This window comes from Anomaloglossus baeobatrachus, chromosome 5 (assembly GCF_048569485.1).
Source record: "Anomaloglossus baeobatrachus isolate aAnoBae1 chromosome 5, aAnoBae1.hap1, whole genome shotgun sequence".
Taxonomy (NCBI): domain Eukaryota; kingdom Metazoa; phylum Chordata; class Amphibia; order Anura; family Aromobatidae; genus Anomaloglossus; species Anomaloglossus baeobatrachus.
In genome coordinates this window covers 551,646,075-551,668,284 of record NC_134357.1, presented here as the reverse complement: position 1 = coordinate 551,668,284, position 22,210 = coordinate 551,646,075, and the positions used below count along the sequence as shown (strand labels likewise).

The 22,210-nt window shown below is 43.6% G+C and overlaps 2 protein-coding genes across 2 annotated transcripts in view; both read right to left on the bottom strand.

The window, feature by feature from the left end:
* Nucleotides 1–2,956: 2,956 nt before the first annotated feature.
* Nucleotides 2,957–22,210, bottom strand: part of LOC142312969 (uncharacterized) — an 84,714-nt gene continuing 65,460 nt past the window's right edge. Inside the window, exons 5-6 of the mRNA XM_075351958.1 lie at nucleotides 16,972–17,062; nucleotides 2,957–6,683 (exon numbers count right to left, since the gene is read on the bottom strand). Coding sequence (XP_075208073.1) covers nucleotides 5,473–6,683; nucleotides 16,972–17,062 — 1,302 coding nt within the window. The 3' untranslated portion in view covers nucleotides 2,957–5,472. The remainder of the gene's footprint in view (nucleotides 6,684–16,971; nucleotides 17,063–22,210) is intronic.
* On the bottom strand, nucleotides 19,936–20,544 carry LOC142310563 (gastrula zinc finger protein XlCGF66.1-like). The gene is made up of 3 exons (XM_075348083.1): nucleotides 20,467–20,544; nucleotides 20,158–20,337; nucleotides 19,936–20,076 (listed from the first exon to the last, which is right to left on the bottom strand). The coding sequence occupies exons 1-3, from the start codon at nucleotides 20,542–20,544 to the stop codon at nucleotides 19,936–19,938; spliced, it is 399 nt and encodes a 132-aa protein (XP_075204198.1).

Genomic DNA, 22,210 nt, shown 5'->3' with positions numbered 1-22,210 from the left:
ATCCATAAGCTTCTTGCACTTCTCCACTAGTATATTCTCTCACTCTCCCTTTGCAGTTTGTTCAAACTTTTGAATGTTTGCCAGGTTCTCTTTTTCCCAATGACAGATTTTAGCTCATCCCAAAGATTTTAAATGGGATTGAGGTCAGGACTCATTGCCGGCCATTTTAAAATAGTTCAAATTTTCTTTTTCAAACATTCCTGTGTACTTGGATGTGCCATTGTTATCTTACTTGAAGACCCATGAGCTTTACACTGGGCAGGACATTTCGCACTCAAATCTCTTTATAATTCTCTGATTTCATGATTCCCGTGATACAGGCAAGTACTCCAGTACCAGACGCAATAAAACAAACCCCACAGCATTATGAATCCTCCACCATTCTTAATTGTTGGTGGGGTGTTCTCTTCCTTCTAAGCTTCATTATGCCGTCTGTAAAGAAGCTATTGCTTTGCAATGCCGAAAAGATGTATTTTTTTTTCATCTGCCACAGAACATTTTCCCTGAAGGATTTTGGTTTGTCAAGGTACTTATTGGCAAAGATCAGTTCTTCCTTTTTATGTCTTTTCTTCAGCAATGTTTTTTTACTTTGTCTTTGCCCATAAAGCTCTGCTTGGTTTAGTGTGCAGTGTATTGTACTTGTTGAAACCATTAATATAAGGAAAAATTCTCCAGCGTCCGCTCTTCTAAAATCAATTTTATTCCAAAATTCTTTTAAAAAGATGTACAATCACTGGTGCATGAAGGATAAAAACAAATTCATGACACAATCATCCCTGGGATGCCTGAAGTCTGTGTACACACAGACATGTTTCAGACATTCGTCCTTCCTCAATGTCCTGTAACTAAACAACTAATCCAGGCATCTTATAATCTAATTGCAACACCTACACCAGGAATGAAACACGTGATTTCTTCATTGGATGGGTTTCAGACTGGGGATAATGTATTGTTGATAACATGTGATATAGTGGCCTTGTATTCTTCAATGATTCACCATGTTGTTATCGATTGTTTGTGATCTTTCCTGGATAAGTATAGTAATATTGAACATACTTTTTGTGAATTTGTGTGCTCCGCTACTGAATATTTACTTAGTCGAAATTATTTCAGTTATGATGGTCTATTTTATAGACAGAGGCTTGGAGCACCAATGGGAGCTAGTTTCTCCCCACTTATGGCTAATATCTATATGTTCCTTTGGGAAGAAAAAACTATTTTTTCAATGGAAAGTCCATTCAAAACAAAGATCAAATGGTATGGGAGATTTTTGGATAAATTAAATTATCTGGGAAGGGACGAAGGAGGATGTGTCTGTTTTTCAGAATTACATCAACCATAATAAGATGAATCTCAGGTTTACTATGAATATTCAGGAATCCCAAATCGAATTTTTAGATATTACTTTAAAAAGAAAGGAGAATAATCGGTTGGAAATTGCTCCCTTCAGAACGGAAATTTCTTGTAATAATATTCTGAGGGCTGATTCCTGTCATCAAAACCATACTATTAGAAATATCCCCCTAGGAGAATTAACTAGAAATAAATGAAATACTAATAATCCAGAGAAGTGGCAAATTGAAAAACAAAAAACAATTCAGAGATTAAGAGAAAGAAAATATCCAGAATGGGCATTAATTAGTACCGGTAGAGTTGTGGAACAGAAAAATAGAAAGGATTTATTAAAAGAAAAACTGAAGGGGAGGGGAAGTAAGGAGAATAAATGTTATAATGACAAAAATAAAACGATTTCATTTGTTACCACTTATAGTCCCCAATTTAACGATATTAAAAACATCATAAATAAATATATCCCCATTCTATATGATTCAGAATCACTAAAACAGGAATTACAGGATTGAATTAGATTTATAGTTCGTAAGGCTCCTACCCTAAAAAATAGTCTATCACCATCTGATTGTAATGCAAAAAAGGATAATTGGTTGCAAACTAAAGGCTTTTATCGATGCGGTCATAACATTTGTACGTGTTGTAGTGTGGCAAGTCCATCAAAAATTTTTGAATCATTTGTTACATCTAAAATATATCCCATTACTCGATACATCAATTGCAATAGTACTAATGTTGTTTATTTGATCTCATGTACAAGTTGTCGGGTTTAGTATGTGGGGTGCACGTCGGGTGAGTTAAAAATTCAAATCCGCAGACATTTGTCTGACGCTAGGAATAAATTAAACTTTAAATGTTCAGCGGCTTTGAAACATTTTTCGGAGGTACATCAGGGTGATCTTACCTATTGTTCCATTCAGGGTATAGAAAGAGTTAACCCCCCCCCGAGGAGAGGGGGAGATCTCAGGAGACTATTGTTGGGCCGAGAGACATGGTGGATTCATTTGCTTAATACAAGATCACCCAATGGTATGAATATCAGACATGATATGAATTATTTTTATAATTGATTATGTTTAGTTAATTGTTTTAATAATAATTGTTTGACAATACCTGAGAGGCGATAAGAGTAAAATTGAAAATTCTATGTGTCAGTGGCAGTTTGTGGTGGGTGGAATCGATTCCCTGCCTTCACTCCTGGTGCAAGTGTAGGTGTTGCAATTAAATAAGATGCCTGGATTAGTTGTTTAGTTACACACATCGAGGAAAGACGCATGTCCGAAACATGTCTGTGTGTACGCAGACTTCAGGCATCTTGGGAATGATTGTGTCATGAATTTGTTTTTTTCCTTCATGCACCAGTGATTGTACATCTTTTTAAAAGAATTTTGGAATAAAATTGATTTTAGAAGATCGGACGCTGGAGAAATTTTCCTTATATTACTTGTGCTGGAGTCTCACTGAATCTATGACGGCTACTCTTCTAATAGGACTGGTGAGCTGACTTAAACCTATATTTTTTTCTTTGTTGAAACCATTCCCCCAGACTGTCCCAGGTTGGCCTTCACGTCTTTGGATATTAGGTGTTTTTTCTACCATTCGCACCAACCGTCGAAGTCATCTCTTGTAAATTTTCCTCTTTTCCTCATGTCCAAGGAGGCTCTTGATGGTTCCATGCTTGGCAAACCTCCCAATAACATTGCGCACTGTTGATACCAAGGATTTTGGACATGGCCTTATACCCTTCAGAAGTCTTGCATTTGCTAATAATAGCAGTTCTAATTTCCTCAGACAGCTCCTTTGTCTTCACCATTGTAACAAAAACCCAGGGTCTAACATGTGGCTTTTTAAAACATTGAAGTCATCATTCATTGTTTAATTCATGTCACATGGGCACTGATAATTTATCACAGGTGATACATATTTGTGATTTACCACAGATAAGTCAAAATGTGTTTCCACACCAATTTAATGTAAAGGGTGCCAATACCTGTGTCACAGCAAGCTTTAGCTTTTTGATTATTCCGTCCTATTGTTTTTTGTTTTAAATTGTTGTTTATCATTTGCTCTTTTGTATTTAATATGAGTGCTCTATACAAAAAAGCTGTATCACTTGATTCTTTTTTTTTTTTTCAGGAAACATTCCACATTATGTACTTAAACTTCATGCGTGCCAATAATGATGAGCAGGACTGTATATGGTTTCTCCAGATGTGAATTTTTTTAATGGTCAACATATTATAATTTTCAAGTAAAACATTTCTCCCCTTCTAGGTATGATAATGGCTTCAACCCTTGTGAGTTTTGTGGTGTTTAAAATTATGCCATTTGTATGTAAAATATTTCCCTCATTCTGAGCACAAGAGTTTCTCCCCTGTGTGAATTCTCTGAGGTATAACAAAACTTGATTTACATACAAGACATCTCCCACATTCTGAACATGAAAAAAGCTTCTCCCCTGTGTGATTTCTCTGGAACATGCAGTGCTGGCCAAAAGTATTGGCACCCCTGCAATTCTGTCAGATAATACTCAGGTTCTTCTTGAAAATGATTGCAATCACAAATTCTTGGTATTATCTTTATTTAATTTGCTTGCGATGAAAAAGCACAAAAGAGAATGAAACAAAACTCAAATCATTGATCATTTCACACAAAACTCCAAAAATGGGCCAGACAAAAGTATTGGCACCTTTAGCCTAATACTTGGTTGCACAACCTTTAACCAAAATAAATGCGAACAACCGCTTCCAGTAACCATCATTGAGTTTCTTACAATGCTCTGCTGAAATTTTAGACCATTCTTCTTTGGCAAACTGCTCCAGGTTCCTGAGATTTGAAGGGTGCCTTCTGCAAACTGCCATTTTGAGATCTCTCCACAGGTGTTCTATGGGATTCAGGTCTGGACTCATTGCTGGCCACTTTAGTAGTCTCCAGTGCTTTCTTTCAAACCATTTTCTAGTGCTTTTTTGAAGTGTGTTTTGGGTCATTGTCCTGCTGGAAGACCCATAACCTCTGAGGGAGACTCCGCTTTCTCACACTGGGCCCTACATTATGCTTCAAAATTTGTTGATAGTCTTCAGACTTCATAATGCCATGCACACGGTCAAGCAGTCCAGTGCCAGAGGCAGCAAAGAAACCCCAAAACATCAGGGAACCTCCATCATGTTTGACTGTAGGGACAGTGTTCTTTTCTTTGAATGCCTCTTTTTTTTTTCCTGTAAACTCTATGTTAATGGCTTTTCCCAAAAAGCTCTACTTTTGACTCATCTGACCAGAGAACATTCTTCCAAAATGTTTTAGGCTTTCTCAGGTAAGTTTTGGCAAACTCCACCCTGGCTTTTTTATGTCTCGGTGTAAGAAGTGGGGTCTTCCTGGGTATCCTACCATACAGTCCCTTTTCATTCAGATGCCGACAGATAGTACGGGTTGACACTGTTGTACCCTCGGACTGCAGGGAAGCTTGAACTTGTTTGGATGTTAGTCGAGGTTCTTTATCCACCATCCGCACAATCTTGCGTTGAAATCTCTCATCAATTTTTCTTTTCCTTCCACATCTAGGGAGGTTAGCCACAGTGCCATGGGCTTTAAACTTCTTGATGACACTGCGCACCGTAGACACAGGAACGTTCAGGTCTTTGGAGATGGACTTGTAGCCTTGAGAGTGCTCATGCTTCCTCACAATTTGGCGTCTCAAGTCCTCAGACAGTTCTTTGGTCTTCTTTCTTTTCTCTATGCTCAATGTGGTACACACAAGGACACAGGACAGAGGTTGAGTCAACCTTAATCCATGTCAACTGGTTGCAAGTGTGATTTAGTTATTGCCAACACCTGTTAGGTGCCACAGGTAAGTTACAGGTGCTGTTAATTACACAAATTAGAGAAGTATCACATGATTTTTCAAACAGTGCCAATACTTTTGTCCACCCCCTTTTTATGTTTAGTGTGGAATTATATCCAATTTGGCTTTATGGCAATTTTATTTCTTTTTTTTCATTGAAGACAAATTAAATTAAGAAAATAATACCAAAGAACTTTGTGATTGCAATCATTTTCAAGAAGAAACTGAGTATTATGTGACAGAACTGCAGGGGTACCAATACTTTTGGCCAGCACTGTATTAGACTATGAAGAAAATATATTCTCCCCTGTGTGAATTCTTTTGTGTTTAGAAAAACCTGATTGATCTGCAAAACATTTCCCACATTCTGGACATGAATATGGTTTTGCTCCTGTGTGAGTTCTCTGATGTTTAACAAGACATGATTTATTTGAAAAAGATTTCCCACATTCTGAACATGAAAAGGGTTTCTCCCCTGTGTGAATTCTTTTGTGTTTAGCAAGAGTTGAATGATCTGCAAAACAATGCCCACATTCTGAACATGAAAAAGGCTTCTCCCCTGTATGAGTTCTCTGATGTATAACAAGACCCGATTTACCTACAAAACATCTCCCACATTCTGAACAAGAAAAAGGCTTCTCCCCTGTATGAGTTCTCTGGTGTTTAACAAGCTGTGATGTTTGGTTAAAACATTTTCCACATTCAGAACATGAATATGGCTTCTCCCCTGTGTGGGTTCTCTGATGTGTAACAAAATGTAATTTATGTGCAAAACATATCCCACATTCTGAACATAAAAAAGGTTTCTCCCCTGTGTGCGTTTTCTGATGTGTAACAAGATGTGGTTTTTGGTTAAAACATTTTCCACATTCAGAACATAAATATGGCTTCTCCCCTGTGTGAGTTCTCTGATGTGTAACAAAATCTGATTTATGTGCAAAACATATCCCACATTCTGAACATGAAAAAGGCTTCTCCCCTGTATGAGATTTCTGGTGTTTAACAAGATGTGATTTTTGGTTAAAACATTTTCCACATTCAGAACATGAATATGGCTTCTCCCCTGTGTGAGTTCTCTGATGTCTGCCAAAATGTGAATTAGTTGCAAAACATTTCCCACATTCTGAACATGAAAATGGCTTCTCCCTTGTGTGAGTGCTCTGGATCATTACAGACTCTGAAGAATATCTTTTCTCCTCTGTGTGAATTTTTTCATGGATTTTTCCATATTCTGAAGTTGAAAATGGCTTCTTTGCTGTAAGAGCACTTTGATTTTTAATGCCTCTTTTGTGACTTTTATTTTTCTTAAAAGTCTGTGATGAATCAGAAAATAGGACTTGTTTAAAATAATCAGATGACAGATCTTTGCTGTGAAGAGATGATGGTATATCTGGAATAGAGGCATTCACTCCAGTTCTATCTTGTGTGATATCAAGGTCATCTGATTTAAAAATTGAAGATGTCGGTTGTGCCTCTGATATCTTGGTACAGTCATCTGCCAAGAATAAAAATTATTTTTAGTAATATATAGAAATTTCAGGATATCATTTATAAGATAGCTTGTAACATTGTACCGGCATCCCTACATACTTACCTTCCTGGTTGACCAACGGTGTCTTCCATGGCCTCGGTCCCTGCTGTCATCTTCCAGGACCTGCGCATGCCATGCAGATCTCCTGGGAGTGTGCTTAAGGCAACCGTGCACCTATTCTTAAATGGCCAGCATACCCTAACCCGGAAGTGCCTCTGAACTTATAGCTAAAGGCATTAGGTAGTTAATGTATCTTCCCCCTATGGCAGGTGCCTGGGCAACATGGTCTATCCTTAGAGAAGTGTTGCTAGTTGTCAGTTCCTGTTCCATTTGCTGAGTCTTATGCTGTGTGTGTAAACATGTGTCTGTATCCTAGTATCTGCTATGACCAGGAAACCTGCTACATTTATCTATACCAGCTGTGCCTACAATACCTGCTGCATCTATCTATACCAGCTGTGACTGCCATATCTGCTGCACCTGTCGTATCAGCTGTATCCGCTGCACCTGCTTATGTACCTGACCACGTTAGTGACTTAGTATCCAATCCTGACCCCTGGGGTCAGCTGTTGTAGTACCAGGACTCCCTGGAATAGCCCCTGGCGTATCCCTTCCAGCAAATGCCTATTCTCATTATCAATGGTTCTAGGGAAGCCGAGACAGCTGCTTAGTTATGCCCTTCCTGGTTGAGGCTGCGGCCCAGTGGAACCACTACTTCTCACACCCACAAGTTTAAAAGCTTGCCCATGGATCTCGTTGACTGCCTCATCTCGCAGCAAGAGATTGTCCATCAATGGGAACAACAAAACTGGATCCTGATGTACTTGAAGTTAGTGGACACCTGCTTGCAAGCCTTCACACCAACGTCTCCACTTGATCCTGTCCCAGCTGTAATCGCCACTCTGGCAGCATATCCAGCTCCAAGCTTCGGTCCTCATCTGTCTGCTCCTCTGCAGTCTAACGGTGACCCCAAGCAATGAAGGGAGATTCATAAAATCAGTGCTTCATGCACGTTGAACTTTTATTCACTTTGGAAAGGTCCAAAGTAGCCTTTATGATGTCCAACATAACCAGTGAGTGCCTTGCTTAGATCAATCAATTATAGTAGGGAATTGAGCCTGTCGTCTTCAACCTGCAGGGGGCATTCTGCAAGATAATTGAAGATCTGGTTGAGTTTCCTCGGCAGCATCTTCACTCCGTAGACTTTGCCACAAAACTTTCACCAATTTCCGCACCTTGTCCTCCAAACTAGGCTGGAATAATGAGGCGCTGGTGGCTTCATTCTGGGAGGTTCTGTCCGGCAGAAACAAAGACCAATTGGCCGGCTGTAATGTACCATCTTCCCTGGAGGACTTGGTATCTCTGGCTATTCGCATTGATCTTAGGTTCCAAGAACACTCCAGAGAGGCAAACTGTGAGAGATTGTTGTCCCTGGCTCCTAACTTCCAGAGACTAGGGATGGGTGAACCCCCCCCCGATGTTCGGGAGACTCGCCCGAATGTTTTGTAAAGTTCACATTCGGGTTCTGATATAACGCGAACTTGCGTCCGAACCCGGAACTTGGACTTTACAGTTATGTGATGGGGCAGGGGCTGTAAAATAAAGAATACAGTTAATAATAAACACTGTCATTATACTTACAGGTCCCGCGACGCGTCCTGCAGACTCTGTCTCCCGCCGCTTCTACTTCCGAGTACAATAATCGCTGTGTCGCCCAGTAACCAAAGGACCTTCCGTGACGTCATAGCATGTGACCAGTCACGTGTGAATTTTGTATTATATCATTGGCTACAGACTGGTCACATGGCTATGACGTTATGCTAGGTCCTGTCAGTGCATCTCGCCGGTACTTGGTGCTCGCCCAAGAATCTCAGTACTCGGTACACTCGGCGAGTGCCGTGTACTGTCGAGATGCTCGGGCACATGCTCAGCTCCCCGATCCTGCATGTCGGATGTCCCACATGTAGGGATTGGCTGCTACAGCCAGTGAATCGCGGCGCCGGGAATCAGGTGATCGGAGATCACCGATGCTATAGTAGCCAGATTACTATGGCAACGGTGGCAGCGGTGACATCACCGCTTACCAACCCGCAGCTTCTGCTCACTCATTGAGTGATTACACAGCACAGGGGAGCAGAGGTGTTCTTCTTTCCCTGTGCTGTCTGATATAGCAGAGCTGCATGGGTTGAAGGAGAATAGGGCTGAGCAGATCCGGACTGTAAAAGTCCGACTCCGCGCGGTTTCAATGATATCTAGGTGCCGGACCCGGGCGTGGGATTCCGGGTGCACGATCTGAGTATTTGCTGTTATTTTTGCTTTATTTGCCGAATCCAATGTCATGGCGGCACACGGCTTCCGGGTCGCGCTTTCACTTCCTGTACTGTGCACGCAATCACACAGCTTTCCGTGTTTTCCCCGCCCACAGGCCATCATCTCATCTGTGATAGGCTACTGGCTGACGCGCCCCCCAGCCTGTGTCAGTCTTTGCTGCAGTCATTGCTTATCGCGGCTCAGTAATAGGCTACACTCAGAGCTGGCAGTCTTGTCCATGGCTGCTCACTCTGACATGTAGCAGAGCTGAATGTGTTGTCGTGGGATGTCGAATGGATTACGCCAGAGCTGGAGGGGTGTGTTGGGGGTTAATAAAGTGGTGAAGGAGGGCGTTTTTGTACTTTATTTCAAATAAAGGATTTTTATCTATGTCTTGTTTATTTACTGTTTTATACAGGTTTGTGATGCAGGTATCTGATAGATGCCTGTGCCATCACAAACCTAAAGTTTAGTAGCCACTGTGCGCCGCTATTTACCCATCCTATTACCCCGATTGGCACCGCATCAGGCCACCGGGAAGAGGCGGTAATGCATTGGGATTGTCACATTTAAATAGATGTGGCAATACCGGTCGGCTGCAGCCCCCAGCCGGCATTATCATGGCTGGGGATGAAAACTGGGGGGGACCGCACGTCGGATTTTTTTTATTATTTAAATAAAAAAAAAAAAAAAATAGCCGCATGCGAGGGACTCCCGCGAATCTGACATCGCAGCACAGCCACACATTTCTGACAGGAGCGTGCATATGTTTCTAGGTACATGCATGCTCATGTTCAGAGAACATCAGGCTGTATAAAAAAAGAAAAAAAAATTAATTCCTGCCAGCAGGTGGAAATTTGGTGCTGAAATCTGGTGCAGACGATTTCAGCACCAAATGTGCACCTCCTGGCAAAAACCGCGGCAACAAAAATGCGCCAAAACATCGCATTTTTTTGCCAGGAGGTGTAGATTGGATGCAGGAATATTGTGTAAAAATTTCAGAAGAAAATCTGCATCTCTTGGCCAAAAAACCTGTGATTTTTCTGCTAGAAGATGCAGGTCTGTGATCTCAGTGACCTCCACCTGAGGTCAGGTTACCTGTGATCACAGGTGAAGGAACTTGTTAACCTCCAGCTGTGACCGCAAATGACCTGAGTGACGTTACCGCTCATTGCGCAGCTCATTCATTCTCTGGAGCTCACAGAAAGTGGTCCTGCTCTATGGCCTCTCTCTGTGATATTCAGATGTACCAGCGCTTAAGTGGGTTGGGACCTCCTGTGGATTACGTCGGACCTGGAAGGGTGTGTTGAGGATTAATAAAGTGGTGAAGGAGGGTGCATTTTGTATTTTATTCTAAACAAAAGGATTTTTCTCTGTGTTTGTGTTTATGTACATTCATTTACAGGTTTGTGATGCAAGTATCTGATAGACGCCTGTGCCATCACAAACCTAGGGTTTAGTAGCAGCTGTGCGCCGCTATTAACCCCTACTATTACCCCGATTGGCACCGCTCCAGGCCACCAGGAACATCCGGAATCGCACCGGGATTGTCACATCTAATGGATGCGGCAATACCGGGCGGATGCGGGCTGGAATACCAGCCCCCAGCCAGCATTATCTTGGCTGGGGATGAAAATTAGGGGGAACCGCACGTCTTTTTTTTTTTTTAATTCTTTAATTAAATAATAATAATAAAAAAAGAAAAAAACAGAACAAAACAAAAGCTGCATGCGGTTTCACCGGAATCACACATGCGAGGGACTCGCGCGAGTCTGCCATGGCATCACCCGGAAAAGCCTTGCACTCGTGACTGGATACACAGCACAGATACAGCCCGACAGCTGAGGCTGCAGCTGCGAGCTAAATTTGTGCTGCCGATTGTTTCTTTTTTTACCAACATGCTGACCACCGGCACACATTTGCACTGCTTTCCCCGCCCACCGGCCATCCTGGCGCCTGTCATTGGTTGCAGTCAGCTGACACGCTGCCACTCAGGGTGGGGGCGCGTCTAGCTGCAACCAATTACACGCACCGGTGGGCGGGCAAAACAATGAATATTGAATGGTCGGCTCCGGAAGGTAAAAGCGTGACCCGGAAGGAGTGTGCCGCCATGACAGCGCCTCAGTGAGTACACCGCGCTCGCTCCTACCCCCTATCCCCTCCACAAACGTATTTAATTTCCGGGTTCTGGTCCCCATTGACTTATATGGGCACCGGATTCCGGAGCAGACTCTTTTTAAAATCTGGCAGTGATCCGCCGATCCCGGATTTATGGGTGTTCGATCAGCTCTAAAGGAGAAAGAAGACAGAAGTCCAGGATCGTGGAGGGGTGAGAGGGAGTAATAAACATGGAGTCTCTAAGTGTGTCTGTGTATTTATTTCTAATAAAGTATTTTTTTCTCTGTGTGGTGTCTTTTTTTTTTTTAACCCTTTATTGGAGATTCTTAATGGCCGGGTCAAACTTGCCTGACATTAAGAATCTCTGGCTTAATACTAGCTGGTAAAACAAAACTGGTATTAACCCCTTATTGCCCAGCGTGCCATCCAGCACCAGGGCCGCTGGAAGAGTTGGAACCAGCACCAAAAAATGGCACTTTTATGAACACGCCATTTTCTGGAGCGGCTGCGAACTGTAATTCGCAGTGGGGGGTCCAGAAAGCTTGGGCCAACCTGCACTGTGGATTCCAATCCCCAGCTGCCTAGTTGTACCTGGCTGGACACAAAAATGGGGCAAAGCCCATGTCATTTTTTTATATTTTTTTTTTTTAATTATTTCATGAAATTCATGAAATAATTGAAAAGTGCTACGGCCCAGTGGGACCACTCCTGTTTGCACCCGCAAGTATAACAGTTTGCCCAGGCCATAGATCCCACTGGCTCCAGAACTCCTCAGCTGGCAGGTATGCAGCAAGAGATCATCCATCAATGGGAACAACAAGACCAGATCCTGATCTACTTGCACTCAGTGGACACCTGCTTACAAGCCTTTCATCCAGCACAAACATATCCTCACCATCAGAAACTCTAGTGAAGACAATGTAGTCACTTAGTTATGCCCTTTCTAGTTGATCCAGTGCTGCGGCCCAGTGGGTCCACTCCCTCTCGCACCCATGAGTATAACATAGCTACAGAAATTACAAGTTATATAAATTGTAATTATTTACAACAAAAAACGTTTACAATCTAACAGTAGACCATGATGTTCAACCCTCTTTGTTCATTTTGCCTCCTGTATATTTGAATAATAAGCCATGAAATAATATTTTCTAGGACAAAATTATTCCAAACTGCTTCTCCATCAGTGGAAAATGGAGGGTTTCCACAATAGTTGTAGCTTAAAGCCTCATAATCCAATCAAGCAATATTCCAAAGCCAAACATCCTTGATGCTTCTCAGTCTTTGTGTTCCCAGACACTGTTACTATCCATGTTTGGCATTGCCACAGGGAAGAACCCACATAAAAATGTATAGTTTGCATGTCTCGTGGAGCACAAGCTGGACACTATGTGTTGGGCACTAAAAGGGCAGATTTGCAATGTTCACTCTGAAACATCTACTCCATGCTAATTTCCAGAGACTGCCTGTGGGGTCAAAATAGTCATTTACACTAAAGCAGAATATGGTAAATGCTATTTACTGACTATATGTTGTGATATCACTATTTGTTTTAAGGGCGTCCAAATGCAATGTTTGATCACTTCTAATTCTTTTACATTTTCGGTGAATTTCAGGTGGTTTGTTTTTTTTAATAAATGCAAAACAAAATCAACCTAACATTACAGCTAAGATAAAGTAGAATATGCCACAGAAAAAAAAATCCCAGAATCACTGGAATCAGTTTCAGCATTACAAAGGTGTTATCATAATTTTTCATAAATTCTCCACAAATGACTAAAGAGCACTTCAGCAAATTTTTTTACAAACAAGATTAGCCATATGTGAATAGCTAATAAATGAAGTAACGTTAGAAAATTAAAACAATTCTTTTATTAATACATATTAAAATTGATAAATAAACAGCAAAAGGTGCTAAGTGGTAGATATTATATGAAGTCACAGACAGAAATAGTTAAAAAATCCCAAACAATAGAGTACTATGTGGGATATTATAGTCACCACCCGGAATTAATAAATATATGCTAGAGTAAACCATACGCTTCATAAATAGTCAAATTCATTATAACATTGCCTTATTCCAATAAATTATATCTAGCTTCTCTAGGAGCGCTCCTTGAGAAATCTAGAGCGAACCACGTGTCGGAGTCAGGAATCACCACCTTAATACTGGGTAAATATAATGCTTGTTGCAATGTTCATGTGCTTCATTTAGATATGCGGTCTGTCCCATGCACTGTGATCATGGTACATGGTATCAGACATTCATGTGGGTAAAAGATTATTTATTGTCTTGACTTAAGCGGGCTTTACACGCTACGATATCGTTAATGAATTATCATTGGGGGTCACGGTGTTTGTGACGCACATCCGGCGTCATTAACGATATCGCAGTGTGTGACACTTACGAGCGACCTTAAACGATCGCAAAAGCGGTCAAAATTTTTTGCCGCGGAGAGGTCGTCCTGAAACAAAAAATCGTTTTCTGCTTATTAGCGATGTTGTTCCTCGTTCCCGAGGCAGCACACATCGCTGTGTGTGACACCGCAGGAGCGAGGAACATCTTCTTACCTGCCTCCACCGGCAATGCGGAAGGAATGAGGTGGGGGGAGATGTTATGTCCCGCTCGTCTCCGCCCTCCGCTTCTATTGGACGCCTGCCATGTGACGTCGCTGTGACGTCGCACGACCCGCCCCCTTAGAAAGGAGGCGGTTCGCCGGCAACAGCGACGTCGCAGGGCAGGTAAGTAGTGTGACGGGGGTAAGCGAGGTTGTGCGCCACGAGCAGCGATTTGCCAATGTCGCACAACCGACGGGGGCGGGTACGATCGCAGCGTGTAAAGCCTGCTTTATTCCTCAGTAATTATATCCTGATATTTAGTACTATTTATTTGTTTGGTGCAATAGTGTTTAATATAGGTATTTTAAATTATTAACCAAACTACCTCATTATTTTTGTACTTTTTGGTCATTTATGGATATAATTTATTGGGATAAGGCAATATTATAATGAATTGAACTATTTATGAAGCTTATGGTTTACTCTAGCATATACTGTATTTATTAATTCCAGGTGGTGACTATAATATCCCACGTAGTACTTTATTGATTTTTTAACTAATTCTGTATATAAAATATCTACCACTTAGCACCTTTTGCTGTTTATTTATCAATTTTAATATTTATTAATAAAAGAATTGTTTTAATTTTGTAACGTCGTCACTTCATTTATTAGCTATTCACATATGGCTAATGTTGTTTGTAAAAAAGGTGGTATCATGTAAAGTGACAGATGTCAGATTGGAGAAATGGTATTGTACCGCCCTGCTCTCGGCTGCAGCTGAGTCGCTCGGATCCGGGCTCGTCGGTGGGTGGCTCGAGCGTCTCCGGACCCGATGTTGCAAATATTTTGCAAATAAAATTGGCCAAGTCTTATGGAGTCATGTCCTCTGTCTGCACACTCCTCCCACTGACCTCAGGTGTTTTAATTTTGCTTTTGCAGGTTCTTCTTTAGCCCTTATAAAGAAAGGTCAGGAATGAGACGAAGAGGCAGAAATTTAGATTATGACCCAGTTGAGTGCAAACTTGGCCAATTTTATTTGCAAAATAACCCATTTTTTTCCCCAAAAATGTTTTTATAAAATTTTTCTTTGCAGGAATGCATTTTCACTTTCCAATGTTCACCATGTACATCTTTGTTTTTTCTCCTTCCCTCTACTTGAGTGCAACTGCTATTTTTGATAATGTATGCTATGTTCACTTTGCACCAGTGCGGACTATAAGATTAGGAAATGCCAGCAATTCTTGTATATTGTAGATTGGAGAAATGGGGCCTGGATAGGAGCAGAAAACTGGCTGCAGTGGAAAGTGATGAAATAAGAGCGGCTTTGGCAGTGGCATAACTAGAGTTCGATGGGCCCCGGTGCAAAATTTGGACCGGAGGCCCCCCCCCTCCCCCCGTTCCCTCAGTATACAAGATAATTACATTGACACTTGGCTCTTTCCCTCAGCACCCAGCTTTCCCATACTCCGATATCCCAACATAATATCCAATATTATAATGCATTTCATAGTCATATATTATAGATTCATATATTATAATGCATCCCCCATAGTGGCTCATATTATATCATGCATCTGATAGTCCTCTATATATATTATAATTACCCTCCATAGTCCTCCCCATATAATAAACTTGCCGTAGTTCTCCATATATTATAATGCACTACCCATAATCTTCTAAATAGTATAATGCACCCCCATAGTCCTCCATGTATTATAATGCAACCCATATTCCTCCATACAGTATCATGTAGCCCCCCCCATATAGTATTAAGCACCTCCATATACCATTATGCAGCCCCCCATGTAGTAGCATACAACCCCAATCTCATTTAATGCACCCCATAGTCCTCTGGCCACTGTGATTAAATACATAAATACTCACTACTCCTCGTTCCCCTGCTGCTCCGGTCTTCTCAGCGTGTGTCCACTGTTCTGCCGCTCTGCACATCTCAGCACAGTGAGTGCAGTAGTGACATCACCGTGCTCCACTTTGCTGACATGTCAGAGCGCAGAAATAGCGAGAGAATGATGAAAGAGGGACCACGCCGCTCACTCTCTCATCATTGATTTCAATTGTATCGGCATCTGTGATGCCGATACAATTGAAGGTGCGATCCTCGGCTGGGGGTCCGGAGCCAGCACTGGCACCGGACCCCACAGCGGTCACATGGCCTGCTGCCATTGGCAGTGCGCCACTGGCTGAGGTCCTCGGGCCCTATGAACCCCCAAGCCCAGTCGCGATGGTGACCCCTGAGACCACGATTGTTACACCCCTGGTCTATGGTACTAACTACTATAGAAAAAAAAACTAACTATAGAAAAAACACATATACTAAAATGATCACCCTCCACCCCGACAGCCTTCACCATCAGTGATTTAGTAACTAGAGGTGACACATCTGGAGTAATTACAGTATGTGGCTCGGGGGCTCTCGGCAATCCAAACTATTGTAGGGGCCAATATTTTCTGTCAGATGAGTTTCTAGAAAAAATATTAGACATTTATTTTCTGCCTCTCGGACTCCACAATGGACGACTCCAGTACAAGTGCTGCCCGCCCTCCATGTACCCACTGTGGGGTAATTCTAACCTCCCTCATCTGTTACAGTTACCCTGTGCTGAACTTTGGATATAAACGCCCCTATCAGCACATTCAGCAGAAGGGAGAGAAGGAAGATCCATCAATAAGATGCCGAGATTCTAGGAAGATGGAGTCATTGCTCTCAGTGGAGAAACAATAAGAATCTTGTAGTTATGATACTTATTAATGGCGAATAAAAAGAAAATAAAATGATGTTACAAAGCAAGCTTTCCAGACTACTGAGGTCTCTTCATCAACTAGATTATTATCTAGTTTCTCCCACTGAGAGCAATCAATCTTTATTCACCTGGTGAACACGGCACCAAACTAAGAATCTAGGAGGTCACCAGCATCATCACCCTCCGCTTTCTCTTAGGGGTCCACCATACAGATTAGATTTTTCTTTGCAGATTAGAGATCTGGGCAGATAAGGGTCAACGTCTCCTAATTTCAGGGGATAGGATGGATCCTACCTGTAAGATCTGGCGGAAACAGAGCTCACTCCAACAGAAGGGCGTCCAATGCCCAAAATAATAGGGACAGTTTTGGGTGGAGGAGCATGTGGTGGTCTAGGAGCAGAATGGTGACCATTTGATATGGCCGGACTACAACTCTGATAAAGCAGCCACAGCTGGTGACAGAAGAATCTGTGACTTCTCTGCATTTAGTGGTCACTACTCACCTGGGCGGTTATCTGTAGGAATCTCCTCTTTACTCCACTCATCACCCCTCACATATGTCTCTGTAGTATTAATATGGGTCAGATCTTCCCCCTGAAACAAATATTGTAAAAGTCACAGACAGATGGAGAAGTCCCATCTATGATCAGCTCTAATCCTGCCATCTCCACCGCTCTCATTACACAAGTACAAGGTGGCCATAAAATACCCTAAGGTGTTTGGAGCCTTGTGCAGACTGACTGAGTGGACAGAATTAGCTTAAAACTGGTATGTATGCTATTCAAGGCATGGAGACACGGAAGGCATTTAAAAGAAAAAAAATAAAAATTTATACCATAACTCCCCACCAGGTGAAAAAGTGGCGCTGTACAGTGAGCGTGCCTTGCAACTCAGTCTGTAAGATGCCTGTCTCTTTGCTGGATTGTGCGCTGTTAGTGCGGTTGTTTTATGAGAATGCCAGGAATGCTACAGCTGCATTGAGAGCCTTTCGTCGATTATAAGGCTGGAATCACACTTGCGAGTGTAAAATCCGTCCGATTCTCATGCCAGAAAGTCGAACGATTTTAGTTCACTTTTCATCCGTGTGCTGTCAGTATGCTGTCAGTGTGCAATCAGTTTTTACCCTGAGCAGCTGCTACTCATGTATTGTACAGGAGCATTTACATTATTCTCTGCTACTTGCTAGAAATCTATTGTGAAAAACGCATGTCACTAGGATGGCCCGTGTGCACCCATAGACTTGCATTGAAGAGACTCGTGCGAGAATCTCACCAAAACGCAGCATGCTGCGATTTTTTTCTCAGTTCGATTTGGACTGGGAAAATAAATAGCAGATGGGAGCTGCCTCATTGATTAACATGTGTCCGAGTGCAATGCGAGAATTTCTAGCATTGCACTCGTGTGAGTTAATCGCAAGTGTGAAGCCGGCCTAAGACCTTCACACAAGTAGAGGCCCAATGGCTGTCAATTCACTGAGACAGATAACATGTTTTAAGGCAACAGGGTTACTGAGGGTTCAGCCAGAGCGTGGTGGAATGCCGGTAAGCAGGGGTTGTGGAGGACATTGCCACTGCTGTCGTCGAACAGGGCACGAACAACCCTGCCGGGAACAGCAGTGCACGCAGCGTTTCCAATTGGGGCTCCCATACAGCACAGTGTGGAAAGTTCTCTGAAAGGTCTTGCAGGCATACCTATAAAAAATTAGCCATCATCAACAACTTCTTCCTTGTGACATTAATACCTGCATGACCTTTGCATTCATGTTTCTGGCGAGAGTGGAAATGGATGGCAATTGGCCACGGAATGATCTGTGGAGCGACGAAGCGCATTTTTACCTGAATAGAACGGTGAACACACAAAACTGTCGCATATGGGCTACCGAAAATCCGCATGTGGTTGAGGGGGTTCTGCTGCATTCACCAAAGGTAACCGTTTGGTGTGGCTTCATCTCATCGTTTATCCTCAGATTGTTCTTTTACGAAGAAATGAGGCCAACTGGGGTTGCTACCTGTTCCATGACAGCAGCGAGATACCAGACAATGCTGGAAACAGTGGTCGTTCCCCAACTCCAACAGCGGCAGTGTCTTCAGATAACCACCTTCATGCATAATGGAGCACCTCCTCACATCGCAAATTGTGTGAAGAACGTTCTGAGTGCATATTTTCCTAGTGACAGGATTTTGAGCCGCTCCTTCCTGAACACATGGCCAACGCGTTCGCTTGATCTCGATCCTTGTTATTTCTGGTTGTGGGGACACTTGAAAGAGCGTGATTATCGGGGAAATGTCGACACCCTGGCTGACCTCAAAGACTGCATCATTTTGGAAGTGTGCAGCATCACACCAGACATGTTACACGCAAGCATAGAGCAAGTTCTGCATAGGATGAACATGATCACCATGCATGTTGGCGGCCATATTGAACAATTATGCTAGTCTGTGGAACAATTGTGATATCTCCAATCGTCAGCACATAGTACAGCGCCACTTTTTCACCTGGTGGAGAGTTTTGTTATGAAAATTTTTTAAAGATGACTTCCGTTTCCCCATGCCTTGAATAGCATACATACCAATTTTCAGCCAATTCTGTCCACTGGGACAGTCTGAACACGGCTCCAAACACCTTAAGGCCGCTTTACACGCTGCGATATCGTTACCGATATCGCTAGCGTGCGTACCCGCCCCCATCCGTTGTGCGACACGGGCAAATCGCTGCCCGAGGCGCACAACCTCGCTCAGACCCGTCACACTACTTACCTGCCTAGCGACGTCGCTGTGATCGGCGAACTGCCTCCTTTCTAAGGGGGCGGTTCGTTCAGCGTCACAGCGACATCACTAAGCGGCTGCCCAATAGAAGCGGAGGGGCGGAGATGAGCGGGACGAAGATCCCGCCCACCTCCTTCCTTCCTCATTGCGGGCAGCCGCAGGTAAGGTGAGGTTCCTCGTTCCTGCGGTGTCACACATAGCGATGTGTGCTACCGCAGGAATAACGAATAACATTGTACACACAACAGCAACGATAATTGGGAATAGGGGGGCATGTCACCGATTTTGAACGTTTTTGCGACGATTCAAAATCGCTCATAGGTGTCACACGCAACGACTAAGCTAAAGCGGCCGGATGTGTGTAACACATTCCGTGACCCCAACGAGATCGCTTGAGCGATGTCGCAGCGTGTAAAGCGGCCTTTAGGTTATTTTATGGCCACCTTGTAATAAACATTTTAAACTAAGGGATAAAACAAGACCTTCACAGCAGTCTACACATCATAGGGAGATTTCATGGCACCTTCTCTCCATCTACCTGATGATCCTGAGGAACATCGGGATCTTCTTGTTTACAGTCCTGTGGGAGAAGAGGACGGGGACATCTCTCTGGTGTTGTCCTCTTACTGGATAGAGCTGGAAGAGACACATACAGGGACTGAATTCATTCCTTACATACAGATAATTATAGGCCGTGTGTATTTAGTCCTGTCTATTACCTGGTGATGTGAGGGGCTGGGGAACCTCCATCATGACGTCCTTGTACAGATCTTTGTGTCCTTCTAAATACTCCCACTCCTCCATGGAGAAATAGACGGTGACGTCCTGACACCTTATAGGAACCTGACACATACAATGATACCGTCACCCCCGATCCCTTCATAGCGTTACTGTATAATGTCCCAGCATTCCCAGCAGTGTCACCTCTCCAGTCAGCAGCTCAATCATCTTGTAGGTGAGTTCTAGGATCTTCTGGTCATTGATGTCCTCATGTATCGGGGGGTGAGGTGGAGGCCCCGTGATTGGGCTCAGGGGTCTTCCCCATCCCTCAGACACAGGGTCCTGACAGCGCTCACTAGAGGTCTTCTTCACTACTGTGTAATCCTGGTTATGGAGAGACACAGTAAGAAATCTCACTCCAGACATTTCCAGAGTCCTCACCTCTCCAGTTCTGTCCATCTGTTATTCCCATAGATAAGAATGATGTAATGTGACGTCATCAGAATCTCTCACCTCTCCAGTAAGCCGGAAGAGGATCTCTAGGGTGAGGTGTAATATCCTCTCCGCCATCTTGTCCCTGTCCATATCCATCCTTCACGGGGCAATCAGGGGAATTCTCTTCTATAGAAGATCTCCACTGAGAGGATCCGATATTGTAGGGACCTGAATGGGGAGAAGATGACGATGTAACATCATAAACAATCCGCTGTAATAATACAATTACTGGAGATAATAAGGGGAAACATATGAGGAGAACATTCTGGGGGAACATTATACTGTGTGGTGGCAGAAAGGGGCCGGGGACTGAGGACAGACGGGTTTCCTCACTTCCGGCCTCTCATAGTTGGGTCGTCTGTATCTATCAGAGGAAAAGGAACAAAGACTTCACGGTTCATAGAAATCAGCGAGAGAAAAACCCCAAGAAAGTCTCGGAACTGAAGGGGTTAATGCCCCCTGCCCCAGTAATGGGGAATCTCCACACACCTCCTCCTGCAGAGCCGCACACTAGATATATGGCTGCTCTGTGCTTCCAGGACCTGTGATGATGTCACATGGAGGGGAGGAGTCAGGGGTCACATGATCAGCTCCTCAGTGTATGCAGGACTCTGCTGTGCTGGGTGTCAGGTGCAGGATGAGGGGAAGGTTATGCCGTATGTGACCACTGGAGGGAGCAGCGCTGTGCTGGGATATACTCGGTGCTTGGCCCAGTGGGAGCCGCTTGCAGTGTATGAGCCTGGTACTGGGGGGAAAATCAGCGTTATCAGATGTAGTGTGCGCAAAAAAATATACACATATATAATATGAACAAATCCACCCTCCCTCCCCCGGAAGGGCTCTGTTTATGGCTGTGTACGATGTGTGTGGAGCGGATCTGCATGTGTACAATGTGTATGGAGTGGAGCTGTGACGCCCCTGGACTAGTCAGGGTGTCACAGGGTACTGCACTCCTTTCTCTTATGGCGCAGAACTCACCCCCCATGGTTCTGGGATCCTAACCTTTGGTATTGCTTCCATCAGCATTCAAAACCTAGTCACCTCACACCACACCCTGTCAGGCACACCAGTGGGTAGTCTAGCTGTAATAGGGCCACCCACCTAGGGGTCAGGCAGATTGGTGGGAGGGACTTAGGGAGTTGAGTGTAGCCCTCAGAGAGTGAGGAGCGGAGGGAGTTGTAGCTCCCTGGGAGACTTTTGTTAGGTCGCACTCTGGGACCGGAGGAGTCGGAAACCCGGTCGCAGGGTATTTGAGAAAGGAGCCAGACATAGTTTTGGAGAACGGTCGGCACCGGAATATCTAGTAACCGGACTGGTACCAAGCACGGCGGGGTACTGGACCCTAGATTAGTGAGAAGTTTCACGCAACCTGATAATTAACCTGTGGAGGAAAGTCTCTTTATGAACTTTCCCCAAGAGCTCAGAGATCGAAGGCACCAACACAACGAGGGCGATAGGGCTTTCCAGCTTATGCGGCTCACTGAAAACCCAAGTGTCAGCAATCGAGAGCACAGCTCCTCTATGAAACTATAGGGAGCGGGACCCCGAAAGCTTCAGGCCGAGGGGTCACTCAGAAACGTCTAAAATCAGTGCATGGAGGACCTTGCAATACCAGCGGGAACGGATTCCTGGACAAGCTCCCCAGAGAGGCAGCGGCACCCAGAGAATTGGTTTACTTGTATGTCAGTCTATGTGAGTCTATTTGATGGTCGCACCAACATCCACATGGCCTGAGTGAGTACGCTGCTCCCCCCCTGCGTCC

What these genes read in the sequence shown, in the direction of transcription:
- LOC142310563 (XM_075348083.1), bottom strand. Translation starts at nt 20,544, where the DNA reads ATGGATATGGACAGGGACAAGATGGCGGAGAGGATATTACACCTCACC. An exon ending in TCTTCCGGCTTACTGGAGAG is followed by an intron (nt 20,338 to 20,466) that starts GTGAGAGATTCT and finishes CTCCATAACCAG; the next exon opens with GATTACACAGTAGTGAAGAA. An exon ending in TTGAGCTGCTGACTGGAGAG is followed by an intron (nt 20,077 to 20,157) that starts GTGACACTGCTG and finishes TGTATGTGTCAG; the next exon opens with GTTCCTATAAGGTGTCAGGA.